The 18262-nt window shown below is 60.7% G+C and overlaps 1 protein-coding gene across 1 annotated transcript in view; it reads left to right on the top strand.

The window, feature by feature from the left end:
• ATP9B (ATPase phospholipid transporting 9B (putative)) overlaps positions 1–18262 on the top strand; it is a 100934-nt gene that overhangs the window by 64057 nt on the left and 18615 nt on the right. The window contains 3 exon segments of the mRNA XM_028524805.2: positions 5492–5634; positions 13623–13735; positions 15837–16085. Coding sequence (XP_028380606.1) covers positions 5492–5634; positions 13623–13735; positions 15837–16085 — 505 coding nt within the window.

The raw sequence follows: 18262 nt of genomic DNA, 5'->3' as shown, positions 1-18262 counted from the left end.
GCCCTTGACCACCCTTCCGCCCGCCGCCTGGACACCCAAGGCTCCGCCCCGAGCCCCCCACTCACCGTTCACGGAGAGCGGACCATCTCAGCGCCGGGCGACGTGGGCACCAGTCCACGGCGGTTCAAGTGGGCGCGAACCTGCCGGCCCGCCCAGTGGCCCTGGCCCGCGGTGCAGAGCGTGTGCAGAAGGACGTGCGGGGCCGGCTGCGGGCACCCGAAACCATAGGCAGGCGGCTCCTGGGGCCACTCGGCTGTCGCCGGACATGCGGAGACCCGGAGAGGCCCTGGGGTGGCTGTGAGGGCAGCAGCGCGCTGCATGGCCCAGAGGGGAGGGGCGCGGCCCACGGGGCAAGCCGTTGGGGGAGAAGCCGTCGGGTGTCCGGGCTGTGGCACGGCTGGGCAGCGGAGCGAGGGCTTCGGGGTGAGCGAGGCCCCGGGCCTGCGTGGCTCTGGCGGTCCCGCAGTCTCAGAGGCGGGGTCTCGCTCGGCCAGCGAGGACACATGGGAGCCAGCCACGCGCTTCGCGTGGGCGACGTTCTGCGGGCAGGGATCGCTCTGCTTCGTGTAAGGGGGCCTCCCCCCGGCCCCGCGGTGCGGTGGCCTCCGACCTGAGAAGGAGTGGTTTGTGGCCTGAGGGACGTTTTCGCCTGGTTCTCCCTCTGGTCGTCTTCGCGCCCTGTCAGGCGGACTCGGGCCCGCGGACGTGGGGCCGGCCGGGGTCGCCTGCGCGGCCCCTGCCTGTCCATTCCCGAGGCAGTGACGGCCGCCTGGTTTCCACGCCGCGGGAGGGCGCCAAGGCCGACAGGACGAGCCCCACCGGGTTCTGCCATGCGCGGCCCCGGGCCCCTGCTGGGCCGTGGAGCAGCCTCCGCGTGGCGCCCGCGCGCGGCCTGCTTTCCAGCCGCCCCGGGGACGCGGCGGTCGGCGGGCGCTGCTGTCCAGGCCGGCCGTCTTCGGGAGGACGGCCTCCTCCGCACGGGCTGCGGCCACGGGCAGGTGCAGCCGGTTTCTGCACGACGACCAAACGCGCCAGCTCCAGCCCACTGCTGACCGCTGCCCACCCGAGTCCGCGGGGCGGGGTGTCGGCAGTCACGGCCACGCCGCCGGGAGCGCACCTCCGCCGCGGTCGGAGGCCCCCCGCGCCTCGCCGGGGGTCGTTTTTACGTCGGGAGCGCGGTTTTGAGGCCCTTTCGTCTCTTCCGTTTCTGTTCTTGAACGTCTAGGCGCGCTGAGCGGACTCGGTGGCCCCGGTCCTGCCCGAGCCTGGCGCTGGGGGCGGGGGGGCAGCGGGGGGCTGGGCCGGGACACTCGCGCTCTCGCCCGCCTCGCGGGGTTCCCCGCGCGCCCCCTCTGCGGCCCTCGCCTGCTCTCCGCGCACGCGCAGACCTTGTGTTTCCGGCCGCGAGCGCCCGCTCCCGGGCACCCGAGCGGGGGAGGGGCGCGGGGCGGCGCTGGCGTCTGCGTGGCGCACCTGCGGTGGCGCACCTGCGTTTCTTGGACAGCTCCGGCTGGAACAGGTGACTTCCGCCAGAAACCTTGGTTTCAGGGTTTTTACGTTTTCTTGAGTCGGTTTTGCGACTTAGGGCGTTTGGGAGCCTGTGGGCTGCACCCGAGCCCTCGAGCCCTTCCGCGGCGGCTCGCCCCGCGTGGCCGTGGGAACGGGCCTCGGCTCCCGGCCCCGCCCGAGCCCTCTGCCGCTTGGTTGAGGCGGGCCGGGGCTTCCACTGCCGGGACTCCTCCAGACGGACGCGCAGCTCCCGCGGTCCGCTCTCGCCGGGGCCGCGCCCAGGGTTCCGCGGCTGCCCCCCGACAGAGCGCGTCTGGCTTCCGCCGCGAGCTCTTCCTGGGCCCACGGCCAGCAGTTCACCCGGACGCTCGAGCTTCCCGCTCGAGTTCGGTTCCCTGGGCGGCCGGCCGAGCCCGCGCCTCGCGTCCTCCCCTGGTGTGGGGCGCGGACCCGCCCAGGCCGCGTGGGGGGCGGGGCCTGGCGCGTCGGCGCGGGGGCTCGCGGTGGCCGGCCTGGGGGTCCCGGGGCCGCGCACCCCGCCGGACTTCCTCGCGGCCTCTCCTGGCGGCCGGTCCGCGTGGCGTGGAACCCTCGGGTCAGTCCTGTGCGCGCGGCCGCTTTCCCGCTCTCCCTCGGGAGCCGGTCGGTCTGGGCGTCGCGTGCTTGTGCGGCGTTGGTGCGGGCGCGTCCCCGCTGAACTTCGCGGTTTTCGCTGTGAAGCGACTTTCTCTGTCTCCTCCGAGGCTCCTTGCGTTGCACTCTGCTCCGTTTGTGTGGGTGGAGCAGCGCCGCTGGCCCCAGTGCGCGCGGCGCGTCTTTCGTCTCTGCGCCGTCAGCGCCCCTGCGTGTGCGTGTGCCCTTGCGTGTTTCCGTGCGCGTGTCTCCTGCAAACAACACGGCGTTTGATCCCGCGGGCTCGGGTCACTGTTGCGCGTGCGCGGTTGTGCGGTGCTGTTACGCTTTTGGCCAGAACTATTGCTTGTTCTGCATTTTCAGCATGACTTGACCTTTCCTGCATACTTCTTTCTTACACTGTATTTTTTTAATAATTTCACCTTTTTCCCTAGTACTCGGGACATTTGCGAAGGGTTTCTGTTCTTCCGGTGGTTATCCTAGAGGTTAGAAGCGTCAGTTTTAATTTGCCGAAGTCTGGAGTGAGTCGCTCCCGTTACCCATCACCTCGCAGCGGTCGGCTTCGCTCACCGCCGCTGACCTCGGGCCGGTTCGCCGTTTGTCCTCGCTCCGGTCGTCCCGAAGCCCCCGAACACCGTCTGTGCATTCCCTCCTCGTTTTGATAATCGTCCATGGTTTTGTTCTGCGTTTTGTCTTGCGTTTCAGACCTTCCATGTAGCATGATTCCTCTGTCAGAATTTCCTCTTTAGTTTTTGTGTAATGCCCATCTTTGTTCAGAAGTGTCTAGGTTTTTGCATGGCCGGCCTTCGTGAAAAAACTCACCTGTCACCTGTGTGTGGATTTCTACGTGCCACCTTCACTTTACTCTCTCTCTGCCTCCATGGTGCTACTTGGCAGCGGTGGGGACTGTCTGCCCCCCCCTCCCCGCCCCCCCCCAGCCGCTCCTCCTCCCTGTGTCCCGCTGGGTGCTCGCTGGGCTCTCCAGTCTGTGGACGGGTGTCTTCCCTTCCCCCCGGAAAGTTCCCAGCCATCCTCTGTTCACGCACCGGCTGCCTTTGTCCCGCCCGTGTTGTCCCCTCACTCTGGGGACGCCACTCGTGGCCCCTCATCCATCGCCGGGTGGAGGCACCTCCGTCGGGCCTGCGCCTCCCACCGCCCGGATCTGCAGTGTCGCTCCCTGTGGGGGGGGGGACAGGGGGGGGGGGTGGGGAGGGAGGTTGTGTGGGCACTCCCCGCCCCGGCAGCTGGTCTAAACTTAGCCCGGGAAGTCTTCCCTGCCTAGTCAGTTCTTTGTTTCCCTTAAGAGTTAAAGAAACTTGTCACGTGGCATTTCCTGTTGGGTTCGGTGGCAACACGGATCAAATGAGATAGCCTGCTTTTACCCAGGGCCACAGAGCTGTCTTTTGAGATTTTCATATGAAGGAAATTACACACATTAGAATGAAAATTTCCGATGAGCTTCCATGGCAGTACTTGCCAAGGGTAAGCTTTTGAGTTCCCAAATGTGGTAAAATGGCATCTGTGCCATTTCTGTTAAATAACAGTTTGCAGGACGAGGTTTTGACGAAGCTCCTCGTGGAAATGGCAGGCGCTTCCTTTCTCTGGGGCGAGGGTCTGAAGTCCCGATGCGGAGGGTGCGGGCGGGTGACCTCGGGTGGACCCTCCTGGCGGCGTGGCCGCCCTGGAGCCACGTCACCTGCTCGGGCTGGTTCTGCGGGTCTCCCTGTGATGGGCTGGCGGTGTCCGAGCGCAGCGGGCCGCTGGGGGCCTCCGTGGGGCGGCGCTGCTTGTGTCAGAAGAACACGCCCTGACTTACTCGGGGTCCGGGTCGCCCCTGAGACGTGTCTGTAGGCAGAAGATGAAACTGGGCACAGAAGTGCCGCCATCACAGTGACGTCCCGTCATCACAGTGACGTCCTGTCGTGGAGGTAGCCTGTGCCGTCTCGCCGCAGCGGGCGTTCCTCCGCACCCCAGGCCGTCGGCACGTTCGCTCTGGCTCCTTACGGGGGGGGGGGGGCAGGGAAGGGCCCGGCCGTCTCTGGTTCCGAGACCACAGAACGTGGCAGGGGACTCTCCCTTTGCTTGGATCGGGTTTGTGGCCGACGGTGTCACCGTTGCTCAGTGAGCGGAAAACACGTCTGGCATCTAGAACTTTATAATCTGCTCCTGTAATTCTGAGTCGTAGGCGTCCCATACCTCTTTCGCTCACAAATGTCGTGATAAGGTTTAAGCCACATTGAGGTCTGCGTTTTCAAATTCTGTGAAATCAAATCATTACTGAGCAGTAAGCTAAATATAATTGCTCTGTCAACTTGATGTTTGAAGGTTGAGCTTCTAAAAGTTTTTACTGTTAAAAAGCACCTGGGTCGCACTGGCACTAACCCTGGATCGCAGCACACAGTGGGGGTCGGAGTGGACCCCCTGCTCGGCGTTGTCTCTGCTGCAGACACTGTCCTCGGCCTCAGTCTCGGTCTGTCCCCTGTCACTGAGGGGGGTTCCCAGCCCGGGGTGGCCTCCGTTCTTCCTCCAGCCTCCAGAGCGCATTTGTGGTCCGGTGGTATTCAGTTACCCCACAGCACTCCGTGACATAGGGAGTTTCCACCACCCCGTGACCTCAGCGGGTATCGTTAAACTGTGTGCCTCTCGGGGACGCAGCGGAGGCCTGGGTTGGCTGTGGGCTCGGGGAGGCGCTACCGCAGCGGCTCTGCCCAGCACCCAGGTCCCCGCCACGGCCTCGCCTCCCAGAACTGCCCACCCAGGGGGAGCCGCTGGTCCTGAGACTCGCACACATGTGCTTAGGCCACGGCTGTTGCCTCGCTCCTGAGACGTCTGCATGGAGCGCCGGCCTCGCTGGAGCTGAGCTCGCCACGCAGACCGAGGTCTGCACTTCCCTCCCAGCCTGCGGCTGCCTGGGCCTTGCAGCCCCCTGGTCCCAGGACCTGGCCCAGCCGCTGCACCCTCCCAGGCCCGGTTCGTGTCCCTCACCAAAGCCCTTCACTGTGGGGAGCGTGTTTGTCCCTGTCACAAAACAAGACCCGATTTGAGTGTTCATTCCCGCTGGGACACAGCCTGGCCCTCCGGCCCACGGGGAGCGGACAGCAGCCCTCTCTCCCCCGTCCAGCGCTGCAGACCACGCGTGCCTCTCACCGCCACCAGGGCACATTCTCGCACGTGGAAAGGGTGGTTGACTTAGAGCACGATAAGTTCACTTACTTTAAAGTCTAAAACTCAGTGTTATTTCATGTAAAGTGAAAGATAATGTGTGTAAGTGAGGTTATGTGGCAACCGTGAAGGTGGAAGTATTCTCAGGGTTGGATCCGACTGACCAGGCAATGGTTTCACTTGACAGTTTGCGTGTGAACTTGGACATGGGCAAAGCAGCGTACGGGTGGATGATGATGCGGGACGAGAACATTCCCGGCACTGTCGTCCGGACCAGCACCATCCCAGAGGAGCTGGGCCGCCTGGTGTACCTGCTGACGGATAAGACAGGTACCACCTGCGCGTGTTGCCGGGGCGACCAGGGTGGGGGGCGCGGGGCAGGCGCGTGTGGGCGTGCATCAGCATTGATCCCTGTCTAGAATGGCTCAGACGATGCTCTTGAAAACTGGCACACGACTCACCGTCACTTTCCAAAAGGCACAGTATCGTCAGAAGTAGCAGAACATTAAATTCTTAGATATGTAAGTGATATTTCTGTATTTTGAATTTTCTGCAGTTCTTGTTTTATTTAACTGCCTTTTTACACCTCTCTGCTGGCTTCTCAAGAGCAAAAATTGCGTGTTTATTACAGAATGGTACTTGTAAGCTATTAGAAGAAACTAAAAATAAGATATGTGACTCTGATGTTTTAACAACTACATTCTCCTAAGGAGCGGTATACTACAAATAATTTATCGCACCGTGAGGTTGCATGCCCAAAATTCTATTTGTCCTTATTTTGTTCTTTTCTTTTTTTCACCACAGAATTCTTGTCAATCCGTAACATAGTAAATAAAAACAAATTGAATCCAGCACTGTAATAAAAGCCATACCTAAGAGTTAAAATCCCTCCTTGATTTATTAGCTTATGACTGAAATTCCAGGTCATTATTAATGAGTTAGAAATAAAGTAATATTTGTATAAGTGGTAAAGAAAATATGTCTAAAATACATTTCAGCATTTTAAATACAGTGTTATAAAGATCCTCACTGCAGTCAGGAAGAAGAAAGAGAAATCTGCTAACAGCCGATTGCTCTAGCGGTTGCAACAAGATGAGAGCTAGCAGTAAGATAAACAGCAAAAGGAAGAAACGAATGTTTGCCGGTGTAACGACCGACCAACAGAGGAAGCCCCTGCAGAACAAGCAGGCAGTGGCGGCAGGTTCCAGACCTAGCGGCACGGGAGCCCCTGCCTTGCAGAGCAGACGGACGAACAGCACCACTCCCTGCGGCCTGAGTCCACACGGAGCGTGCCCGCTGCCGCCCAGGGCACACGCGCCCAGCGACCAGATGCCGCAGGGAAACAGAAGACACACACGTGGGAGATGCCCTGCGTCCCCGTGTGGAGTCCCGCACTCACGGGGCCTCGGTCGGGCCTGGCACCGGGCTGTGGTTCTCCTCCGAGCCTGTCCTTGGTGGATGCCGCGAACTGCGGAGGCGGGTGGTGGTCACAAATCAGAGTCGTCGGGGAGGGCCTCGCGGGGGAGGGTCTACCGAGTTTCCCTGCTCAGCTGCGTCGAGCTGGTGGGAAGACGTTTAAAGGATAAATCTGAAAACATGGAAAGCAAGCAAGCTGCGTCTGGGGATGCAGAAATGGAGTTATTTCTGGAAATAGTTTGAGAGAGCAGCCAGAGCAAAGCACGCCCGAACCCGGAACAGCTCTGCGAAGCAAGGAGAGAAACACTGAATGTAGAGCCAGCGGGTGCATGGGGCAAGGCGCGAGGAGTCCTCGCTGTCCACCGTGCCCAGAAGAAGCCTACCAGCCACGCAGCCGGGATGTCGCTGACAAACATAATCAGAAACCAAGAAACACCAGCAGAAATCAAGGCACCGATGTGAACAAGCAAGCTGTTCCCAAAGAAAACAAATCAGTGGTTTTTAACAAAGAAATCCAAAAGAACCAGTCCTGGCCTGGTAGCTCAGTTGGTTAGGGTGTTGTCCCGATTTGCTGAGGTTGTGGGTTCGATCCCCAGTCCGGGTACATGCAAGAATCAGCCGGTGGATACACCAGTCAGTGGGACAACAGATCGTGTGTGTGTGTGTGTGTGTGTGTGTGTGTCTCCCCCACCACCACCCTTCCTCTCTTTCTCTCTAAAATCAGTAAGTAAGAATTGAAGGAAAAGAACTATCAGGAAAATGTTTAGAATTATGAGAGCGCTAAGTTACACATATAAACTCAATGTCAAAATCAAGCTACGTTTCTGTGTATCCACAGCAGTTGGGACACTTAATTGTAACAGTGCCAGTTAGAATGGTAACAAAAAGTATAAAGTAATTAAAAAGTAAATTGAAATAAGAAACAGGTAGGACTAGGTCTCCTCCTCCCGGAGGCATGTGGCCTCAGGCCAGGGGCCCAGGCACTCGGGGGAAGGTCGCTGTGGCCATTCGTCAGGGCCACGCTGACCGGACTGTAGGCGTGCAGACAGAGCCCAGGCGTCACTCTGTCGCTGCCACCAGGCGACCGGGGTTCAGTCCTGTCCTCACTTGGACTCCGCAGAACCATCCGTCCCTGCAGTTAGATGGGGGCGGTGTACAGACCTGGGGTCGCATCCTCCCCCCTTAAGGATGTGTGCGTGCTCCTGGGCAGCTCCCCGGACCCCCTGAAGGAGCCATGGGTGGGGGCGGGGCTCTGTGGTGGGGTTGGTGCAGTGGGCGGGGGGGGGGGGGGGGGCTGGGACAGGCATGACCAGATTCCTCTGTGTCTGTAGGTCCCTGCCAGATTCCAGAGCCCCCCTGCCCTCTGAAACGGGCGCACGTCTGGTGTTCACACTTGCGCACACGGTCTTTCCAGAAGTGGAACTGATGGGCTCTGTTTCTGTGGCCTGCTGTGGCCTGGCGGTCACTGGGTGGCCTCCCTCACGGAGCAGCGCCGGGTCTGACAGGCGGTGGCCGTCAGGTGGAGCGTGCGTGCGGGGTGGGGGCAGTTGGCAGACCTCTTCCCAGTGCGCCGTCGTTGGCCAGAGCAGAGGGGCAGGTCCAGGAGACGCGGCACCGGTGATGGCGTCAGTTTCCCCTTCGTGGACACGGAGGCGGGAGGCTGTCATTAGGTCTGATTGGAGAGCACGTGTCTGGTAAGATCTGAAACTAATGATGTTGCCATAGTGACGCATCTGCGGCCACTGGTGCGTGAGGCACGCAGCAGTTCGCTCGGCGGGAGCCGACATCTGTGAGCTGCCGGGGTGCGGGGCGCATCGACGCCGACCCGGGGACAGCAGCCCGAGAGCGGCGAGCCGGCAGCGCAGGGCCGAGGGTGCTGCCTGGCTAGGGATGGAGCTGCACGGGACACCCGCAGGCGGCCCCGGGACAGCCACACGCTCACCGTGTCCTCGGGGAGCGGCCGTCTTTGTGCAGAGCACACCGTGGCCGAGACACCTGCTGAAGCGACAGGCTTGTCCGACTCCCATTTCAGCTGCAGCATCTGTTTCTGAAAGTGCCTTGTGGCTTGGGCCGGAGGCACACGTGAGCCTTGCGGGGTGGAGCCCCTGTGCAGGGCGCCTGCTGGCCATCTGCGTGTGTTTTGTGGTGTCCTCCCTGCCAGCGGGTGGTGGCGGTCTCAGGCGGGCACGTGTGTAAGCCTCATCACGGCAGGTGCACGTGAGGGTCAGCACTGTCCCACACTCCCCGCACCGTGGCTGAGCAGGTCAGACCGTGCTGGGGTGTCGGTGCCCCGAAGGCCCGTGCACAGCAGGCTCCTCTGCGAGCCCACCTTCGACCGTGTCAGGTGCGTTAAGAGGCAATGCATACTTCGCAGTTTGATAAGAGTTTTGTTCATTCTTTCATTGCAAGCTCCAAATAACTTTGTGTGGCAATACCGTCATTGACCCCATGGCTGACCCGGAATCTTGGCAGGAAGCGACACGCAGTCTGGGAGCTGCCCGCCCTGGGAGCTGGGGGCAGTGGCCGCTGTCTCTGTGACAACCCCTCCCCCACCCCTTCTGTGCAGGTTCCAGTTCTGGCCGGAGGCCAAGTCTCCAGGCGGAGACGCAGGAACAGCGGAGCAGAAAGCTCAGCGCCTGCTCCTCTGCGGGGCCAGGAGTCCCATCTGGCAGCACCCGCAAACGACGCCTGCAGGACTTCTTCCTCAGAAGTTAATTTCCTGTTTGCCTCTTGGCTCACTGCAGCCCAGAACTGCTTTATTGAGGAGCTGCAGCTTCACTATTATTTTTGCAGGAATCAGAAACGAACTTTTGTCAGGAGACACTTTCTGTCCACGGAGCCACCACCGCAAGCAGGTCCAGCCAGGTGACCCCCAGCCGAGGCAGGCGCAATGAGTCCTGCCCCTTTGCCACGTTTCAAATTCCGGGCATACTAATTTCTGCTACATTAAAGTGAGAAGAACTGGAGCAGCTGTCCGGTGGTTGAAATCAGGAGGATGAGGCCTGGGGCACAAGTCTGCCGGGCAGACCCCTCACAGCAGCTGCCCCCCTGGCCCGGCACTGGGACCCAGCGCGGGCCTTCCTGCTCAGAGTTAAGTCACCTGTGAGTGTATACTTCCCTAAAATTTTCAGAAACATCGCCAGGATTCATCTTAAAACGTGAGATACTGCATGTGCCCCCACCTAAAGGCCTGGCTGCGTAAACCCAGCGTGTGCGGACGGCAGGAGCTCAGACGCCAGCACTCCGCGGCGCACCTGGTGAGGGTGCTTGTCGTTTGTGGGACTGTATCCGTTTCGAGCACTTAAAACGTGATTTATTACCACACTAGAAATTTTAGGAGATGGGCAATTATTGTGGTGGTTGAGTCCAGTGATGAACCTTCAAGACAAACCTTCAGGCTGTCGGCATTTGGCATAACCGTTGGACACCCTTCGCCACAGTCTGAGTTCAGAATGTTCCGGCACGGTGTAGAGCCTCCTGTGCGTACCGGCTGCCATCCCTTCCCTCCCCGCCCCCGCCCCCACCCCCACCCGCACTAAGCAACCCCTCGTCTGCTTCCTGCCTCGGCAGTTTTGCCGTTGGACTTCCACGGGACCGGCATCCCTGGATCCACGCGACGGTCTCCAGGCTCATCCACGCTGCAGCGGGTGTCAGTGCCTCGTCCCGTTTCATCCTGGAATAATGCTCCGCCGCGTGGGCACACCACGTCTCACTCACCATCTGTCAGCTGACGGGCGCTAGCGCTGCTCCTGGGTTTCGCCTCTTCTGAGCGAAGCCGCCGTGAGCGCTCCAGGTTCCCACCAAGGCGGTGAGGCAAAGCCGCACGTGACGCACCCTTTACAGGAAACCCTAAGGAGCCCTCTCAAGGTGTATCAGAACCAGCCAGTGAGTTCACGGAGGTTTTCAGAGACGAGATCAATGTGGAAGATGAATTGGGTTTCTGTACAATAGCGATAAACTGTGCAAACATAGAATTAAGTAAATAACTCCATTTACAATCGCATCAGAAAATAGAGTCAACCGTTGGTAGAGTTGAGATGAAACAGTGTTCCCCACATTGATCTGCAGCTTCTGCACGACCCCTTTCAAACTCCCAGCTGCCGTATTCGCGGAGATTGACAAGCTGACCCCAAAGTTCACATGGACACGTGGGCTGGCCCCAGTGCTGTCCCCGGGACGAGGGCAGAGCTGAGAGACCCACGCGCCCTGGTGCAGAGGCACAGCAGCCACGGCAGTGGAGCCCGGCCCAGAAACACATGCTGCCCGTGTGGGCCGCTGGTACCAGTGCGGGTGCCTACCCCTTCGGGGGTCTCCGCGCAGGCGGTGCGGGACAGGGTCGCGCTCGCCCCGCCTCCCGCCCCGTGCCCGGCGAGCCCTGGGAGCGGAGCAGCACTGCGACCGGGGCGTCGGACCTTGCTCCGTCGTCGGAACGGCCTGGAACTCGTTCTCGCCTCGTTCCTCCCAGCGCTGCTGCGCACCGGATAAAGGCCCTCAGGTACCTCCCCAAGCACGGGGCTTTGTAAACGTGACCCGAGAGGAGGAGGAAGTGGTCCGAGCCTGGCCTCAGGGATCTTTTAAGTTGTTTTAAACTAACTGTGGAAAAGCAGTGATGTGTGCAGCGTGTGAGCCCCTGCTCGTACGTACCGTTGGTGACTCGGGGGCTCTTGCGCACGCAGACGTGAGATTTCTGCAGACGGCAGCGAGGAGCAAGGTGTGGCGGCACAGTCGGAGCTGGGGGGGTCCTGGGGCCTGGAACACCGCCGTCAGGCGGACTGCGGAGGGCAGCCCCGTGGAGCGGTGACGCGACCGTCACTCTTTAGCCACACGGACAGCCCCCTGGAGCGGTGCGGTGACGCGACCATCACTCTGCAGCTGAGATTTACGGTCTGGAAGTCGAGCCGGACGGAGTCATCGTGACGGTGGTGTGCCTCTGGTCTGGGGAGGCATCTGGCGTCCGCAGGATTTACTGTGTTCTGGACGCCGGGGCTTCGTCTTCTGTAATCTCTCGTGAGAGAGGCTCCAGGGAAGACCATCCGTCATGTGACTCAGACGTAGGACACTTTGCACCCGAGATGGATTTACAGGCCCAGGAGCGGGTCGCCGACGCCAGGTGCCATCCCGGGAGCAGGTGGCAGATGCCGTGCCTCCTGACCGAGGGTCTGTGATGCCGCGTCTCTCCAGCCGCAGTCCTGTGCGGTTGACCACAGGCCGGGAGCCAGCAGACCATGAGCTGCCCTGCGCCCTGGACAGATAGCGGCACTCGAGTCCGTGGTCGCAGAGAGAGACAGATGCAGAAGGAGACAGGAGGGAGCCTGGGGGTCAGGGAGCAAGACCTCAGCGGGGTCCACGCTCAGCCAGGCTGAGCCTGGCCTCCAAGGCAGCTAGGGACCACAGCCCTACGGCCGGACACGGATATGCGCATCAGGCCACACGTGGGAGCTCAGGAATGGGTGCTGGCTGTCCATCTGTCTGTCCCAACAGTCACTGGCAGACAGAGTGGGTGAGCGTTTGTCATGGGAGTGTCTTGATGTTCGACCCTGGCTGCAGGCATGCCCTGTGCATGCACCTCACTCCCCCCACCCCACACAGCAAGTGCGGTGCCCACATGCCGTGGGCGTCTCCCAGGCTCCGGTCCACCTGTGAGGTGGTGTTAATTAGGAAAGTGGGACCGTGGCAATAATAAGACATCCAAAATCAACATTTTTCTCTCCAAATCAACTCAATAACTAAAGCAGAATGTCATGGGTGCCAAAGAATACAGAATTAGTATTTCGCAGGTGTTTTGGAGCTCTGTGAAAAGCTCAACTTCAGTTGTCAAGCACTGGCCGTGGGCCTGCTCCTACCCCCGGTTCAGTCCCTCAGCACCAGGGTGGCCGTGCAGGGACTGGGATGCACGGGCTGGGGAGCCTGGGGCCAGCGGACAGGGCCTGCTGGACAGCCTGGCGGGCTGCGGCTCCCGGGGCCCATCACTTCTCTGGAGGCGGGCAGGCAGAAGTCGCACGCCCGTCACAGCGTGCGTTTACAGGAGGTGGTGCACGGAAGGCGTTCGGGCCTCTCGCCAGAGTCCTGAGTTTCCAGCACCTTCACACACCGGGTTCTGAGACCGCAGCGTCCTCTCTGAGCCTCTCAGCGGCGGCGCCTCGTGGCACCTGCTCGTGCAGCCGCCCCCAGAGTGACCAGCCAGCCACTGGGATGCTGCCCGCATCCACCAAGGGCCCCTCGAGCCCTCGGCCGCTCGCTCAGCTGACAGGCACACGCCTCCCTGCCCCTTGCCTCCTGCTCTCCTTCCGGGGCTTCCGTGCACCTGCCTCTGTTGAATGAAAAATGCTCCGTTTTTCAAAGCAAGGGTTTTTAAAACCTACAGACACACTCATTTAGGGCGAGTTGTCTTGCTTGGGCAGTGCTCTGCGTGTAACTTGTGGCTTTGTGCCTGTCCGTTCAGAACGGGCCAAAGCTCTGTGTGTACCGGACAGCAGGCCTCGGCCACGGCCACAGGCTAGAGAGGGGTGCAGCCTTCTGGGCCTCGGGGCTACACACAAAGACACAAACCCTCACAAAAACTGAGGAGCAAAACAAAGTGTTACGTGAATTTACGGTTTCGTGTTGAGCCTCATTCAGAGCCGTCCTGGGCCGCACACGGCCTGTGGGCTGCAGGTTGGACACGCCGGCACCAGACTGTGTCTTCCCAGAACTGGGGTCCTCCCCGTCGTCACAGCCATTGGGAAGAGGGTCTGGTGTGCTGGGGAGGAGACGCCTGTGCTCCCCAGGGGGAGGAGAGCAGTGGCAGATAACGTCAGGAGAGCTGCGTCACAGAGCAGCAGGCGTGGCGGTCGAGGCGAGTTCAGGGGGCAGAAGGGCGCAGTCCTGACGAGCCGCCCGTGTGCCTCTGTCTCCTGTCGCAGGCACCCTCACCCAGAACGAGATGGTGTTCAAGCGGCTGCACCTGGGCACCGTGTCCTACGGGACAGACACGATGGACGAGGTCCAGAGCCACGTCAGGAGCGCCTACGCACAGGTGAGCGGGCGGCCCCGGGCCGGCGCGGGCTGCTTGAGCACGAGCACTCTCCCGCCTCCAGCTCAGCGTGCCGCGTCCCCCGTGCCCCGTCCCCCGTCCCGGCTGGACAGTCACAGGACGGACTCGGGCTAATCGTAAACAAGCGTTTCCACACGGTGGAATCAGGCAGGGCATGACGGCCTTGACTCACTTGCTCCTGTTTAGGTTTCTCAGTGAGCTTCTTGTGAAAATCACTCAGTTAAGGCAGCATCTTAGGACACCAAGCAGAATGCTTCATCAGATGTGTCTTAACCATCCCTCTGTTCTTTCCAGAGTTAATACGGCTTTCTCGTGCATCCTTTTGGTTCTTCACCTTTTCAGTAAACAAAAGTACACAGTGCAGGCTAGGAGCCCAGTGTACCTGCTGTCCGTGTCAGCGGCACCACACACTGCCGGCCTGTCCTCCTCCCCCCCCCCGACGGCTCCCCAGGGACGCACGTCCCGTCCCCCGTCTCCACACGCTGCGTTGGCGCAGGCTGGACGGACGTGTGTGTGAGGCTCTCCCGCGCTGCCGGAGCGCAGGGCGGGCAGCCCCGTGTCAGTGCTGAGGACGCCTCTCCCCTGCAGCCCCGGGGCCGTGGGCTGCCCCCAGTTCAGACGCCACTCACTGCCACGGAGCACTCTGTGCTCTGGCGTGTTTACTCGGGAGAAAAATCTGAAAGTCTTTTTCCCTCTCCTAGCAACCTGTGCTGGCATTGAACATGCCAGGTGGCATGTGCTTTTTAAAACATTTGTATTTTCCACGAATATGAACATGATTGAACCAGCTCCAAGTAAGTGATCTTATTAGAAAAACTGAAAGCAGAAGACATGAGACGTTATATAAAAATGGCAAATTTGTAATATTCTTTCCATTTAAGAGGCGTTTAAAAGCCCTTTTTCCCGCAAGCTGCCCCGATTCGCTGGTTAGACGGCCCTTCCGTGTGGCGCTCACGCTGCTGCGCGTGCCCCTCGTTGCTGAGGCGACGGGCCACCGGGGCGGCCGTGACGCACGCACACGAATCCTTCACAACCTGGTTGTGCTCCCCCGCTGGAGGAATCCGGGGGTAGAGGGCGTAATCCCTAATGGAGTTTGTGGGAAATCAGATCATGCCGCCACCGGTAAGCTGGCGTGGTTCCGAGGCGGGCGGCAGCGAGGCTGCGCTCGGCGGTGGTGGCGGCGGCGTGGAGCGGGTGCAGGTGCGGGTCTGGCGCGCTGACGGGCGCCAGCTGCGGGGGGGCGGGCCTCCGTCAGACAGCTCTGCAATTTGATGGGCAGAGTCGTCACGGTTCGGTGGCTCCGCACGCCCGTCCGAGGCCACGGACTTGGCTCCTGAGGAGGCTGCCAGGAGGGAGCCCGGAGAGACTGCGGAGCGTCCGACAGTCCCGCGGGTCAGGGGGCGGGTCCCCTGCCCTCCCCAAGCAGGAGGTGAAGGATGTGAGCCCCCCCCCCCCGGGCTGGCAGGCTGAGGCCCCCCCGGACGCTCGGTGGGCCGCTGCCTCTGGAGAACGGGGTCCTGAGAGACCGCGGGGGCTCGTTCTCCCCTGGGACACAGCGGCTCCTGTTTTCGGTCACTGTGGTCCACAGCACTGGGCACGGCCTTCAGAGAGGTTGCACTCGGACTGATTGATGGTGTTCTGCAGAGGTTCATACCACACCAAGTGGAGCATTTGTGAAGACAGACCAAAGAGGTTGTGTCATATACCATTCTGCTTTGTTCTCAAGCTGCCTCTGCATTTAGAGCAGTGGGTAAACGATTACGAGGGACCCAGCACACATGTGCCTCCGTTGGAGTGGACCTGGGACCTGGGGAAAGGAAGCTGTCGAGGTTAAGCGTCACAGTGACCGTGTGTGTGTGTGTGTGTGTGTGTGTGGCCAGTGGGAGCTCCGGAGGCACTTCCTCGCGGTCGGACGAAAACTGGCCGTGCCAGCACGGGGGTGCAGGAGGCCACCAGAGTCGGACCGGGGTCCGGTGCAGCTGCTGCTCTGCCCCAGCCAGTCCGCTCTTGAAGACGGGCCGTGGGACCCACTCCAGGGCCAGCCCTGCTTTGTCTCTCACCCCGTGACTTCCGTGTCTCACAGCTGCACTCCCAAGCTGGCGGGAACGGTGCCAGCTCGACGCCACCGAGAAAAGCCCAGCCCCCAGGCCCCCGAGTCAGAAAGAGTGTGAGCAGCCGCGTCTACGAAGTGGTGAGAGCCATCGCCCTGTGCCACAACGTGACGCCCGTGTACGAGTCTGGGGCCGGCGTGACAGGGGAAACCGAGTACGCGGAGGCGGACCAGGACCTCAGCGATGAGAACCGCACCTACCAGGCCTCCAGCCCCGACGAGGTCAGTCAGCCCCTCGGAGAGCCCCGTGCGGGAGGGCCCCGTGTCCCGCGGCGCTCCTCCGAGGGCCAGCTTGCGTCGCTGGGACCCCGAGGTGCGGGCGGGCGGGCGTGCTCTGGGGTGGGCAGGGGGCTGGGCCACGGTGTCTGGCGCAGATGCCAGCGACAGGCCGCCCGGAGCCCGGGCCGGGTCTTGTTTGAGGGAGGCGCTGAGGCTCCGGCCACGGGACGGGCAGCGGTGCCCGTTCTCCCCCGTCTCCAAGGGGAGCCCTGGGGCTGCCGGTGGGATTCCCAGTTATTTTTGCCAGTGTTTTAAAGTGAAATCATTTTTAAAATCTATGGGAAACAAAAATTGTAGAATCTTAAATACAGAAAGGTTTAATTAACCTTGTATTATTATTTGATTTTTAGGTTGACAAAACTCTAAACTAATATGCCCAATTCTTACACAGTCTTGGTAAACTTTATGTGTAGTTTCCTTATACACTTTTTCTTCTTTTTTTTTATTAAGATTGTATTTGTTTTTAGAGAGGTAAAGAGAAGGAGAGAGGGAGAGAATGTGTGGTTGCCTCTCAGGCGCCCCCTACTGGGGACCTGGCCCACAACCCAGGCATGAGCCCTGACTGGGAATCAAACCAGTGACCCTTTGATTCACAGGCCCGTGCTCTGTCCACTGAGCCGCACCAGCCAGGGACTCACGTACTTTTTCTACTCTGGGTTCTTCAGAATTCTGTAAAGTAATCAAACCAGCCATGGCAAATACTTAAAAATACTTACTATAGATGTACCATGTTACCTGCCAAAAGCCAATATAAATTTTGATGAAAAGACACAGGGTTTTCATATGTGGTAACACTTTGAGTCCCAAGTGAGGAATTCACAATAAAGGGGATGTCCTTGATTCAGAGATTACTACAACTAAGTAGAAACTGCTAATCTTGTACTTCAAATGGTACTTGTTTAAAATTTCTTCCTGCTCTGGAAAGGCGACCGTGATTAAAGAGTTGGGGAACATTAGGGGATCCTGCGGGACGCTAGTAACCTGGGGGGAAGCCCTAACACAAGTTTTCGTCTGAAAGTGGAAGGGTGATTGTCGTCCTAATTTTTGAGGCGCTAGCTGTGTAGACACAGTGTTTGCGGGGCCCTGGAGCCTGTGGACAGTTGTCTCAAAACACCCAACTCGTTGCGGTCCGTAGAGCTCACCTTCCGGAAGAGGAGAAGAGAGGCCCTCCCGGCAGAGCTCACAAAGGAGGCAGCAGTGCAGGCCTGCTCATCTCCCGCCTTTCCCACGGAAAGGGGCGGGGCCTGGGCTCCGTGCTGAGCGCGGAGCGTCGGTGGCGAAGGCGAGGGCAGGTGTCCCCTGAGCAGCTGGGTGCCCCCCCTCCCTGCCCCCAGGCAGCCAGCCCCGCGCACTGTGGTGCGTCCGACCAGGCCAGTGGGGTGCAGTTCCAGGCTCGGGGTTTGTCCGAGGGCTGGGCGTGGTCTTGGCTCCCCAGAGAGTGTGCCGCAGCCTGGGGAGCACGCTCTCCGGGCGGCCCAGTGCTTGCAGACACCAAGCAGGGGTCACCTGCATAAGGGTGCCCCGTGTCTTCAGTCCACCCACAGCCAGGGGGGTCGGGGTCAGAGCCTCCCCCGGGCAGCGGAGCTCTCCCGGCCAACCTCTGGGCCAGCTGGACACTGGAACCCAGCCAGGCCTGGGTGGCCCGTTGGGGACGGGGTGCTGCTTGGAGCAGGCGGCAGCAGCCCCGCAGCCCGGGCCCGCAGATCAGCTAGTGATGACCGTGGGGACGACTGCACTGATGTGACCGGAACGCGTGCTTCTGGATGAGGAGGAGTGTGTGCAACCCAGGAAGCCGCGGCAGGTCGCAGGGCAGGCAGGGCCGGGGTGGAGGCCATCAGGCCTGCAAAGGGGTGGGGGGCAGGGGCGGGGGACACGCCAGAGGAGGTGTGGCAGTGGAAGGAGCCGCGCCTGTGAGGCCCAGGGCAGGACCCGCGGGATGCTGTCTTAGGCTGCAGGGAGTGGCTCCCCGGTCTCCCCCGGGTCAGGTTCAGGTGAAGGGCCCCGTGGGGAGGTCACTGGACGGCCCCTCCCCAACCCCTTCCCTGCAGGGACTCAGTCCTGACTTTGTGACTGGAGTCGCCGAGAATACAGACCGTTGTCCTTGTGTCCCTCCCTCCTGC

Source organism: Phyllostomus discolor, chromosome 9, assembly GCF_004126475.2.
Source record: "Phyllostomus discolor isolate MPI-MPIP mPhyDis1 chromosome 9, mPhyDis1.pri.v3, whole genome shotgun sequence".
NCBI classification, from domain to species: domain Eukaryota; kingdom Metazoa; phylum Chordata; class Mammalia; order Chiroptera; family Phyllostomidae; genus Phyllostomus; species Phyllostomus discolor.
Note: the sequence above shows the minus strand (reverse complement) of the source record. Positions and strands in the feature narration are given on the sequence as shown.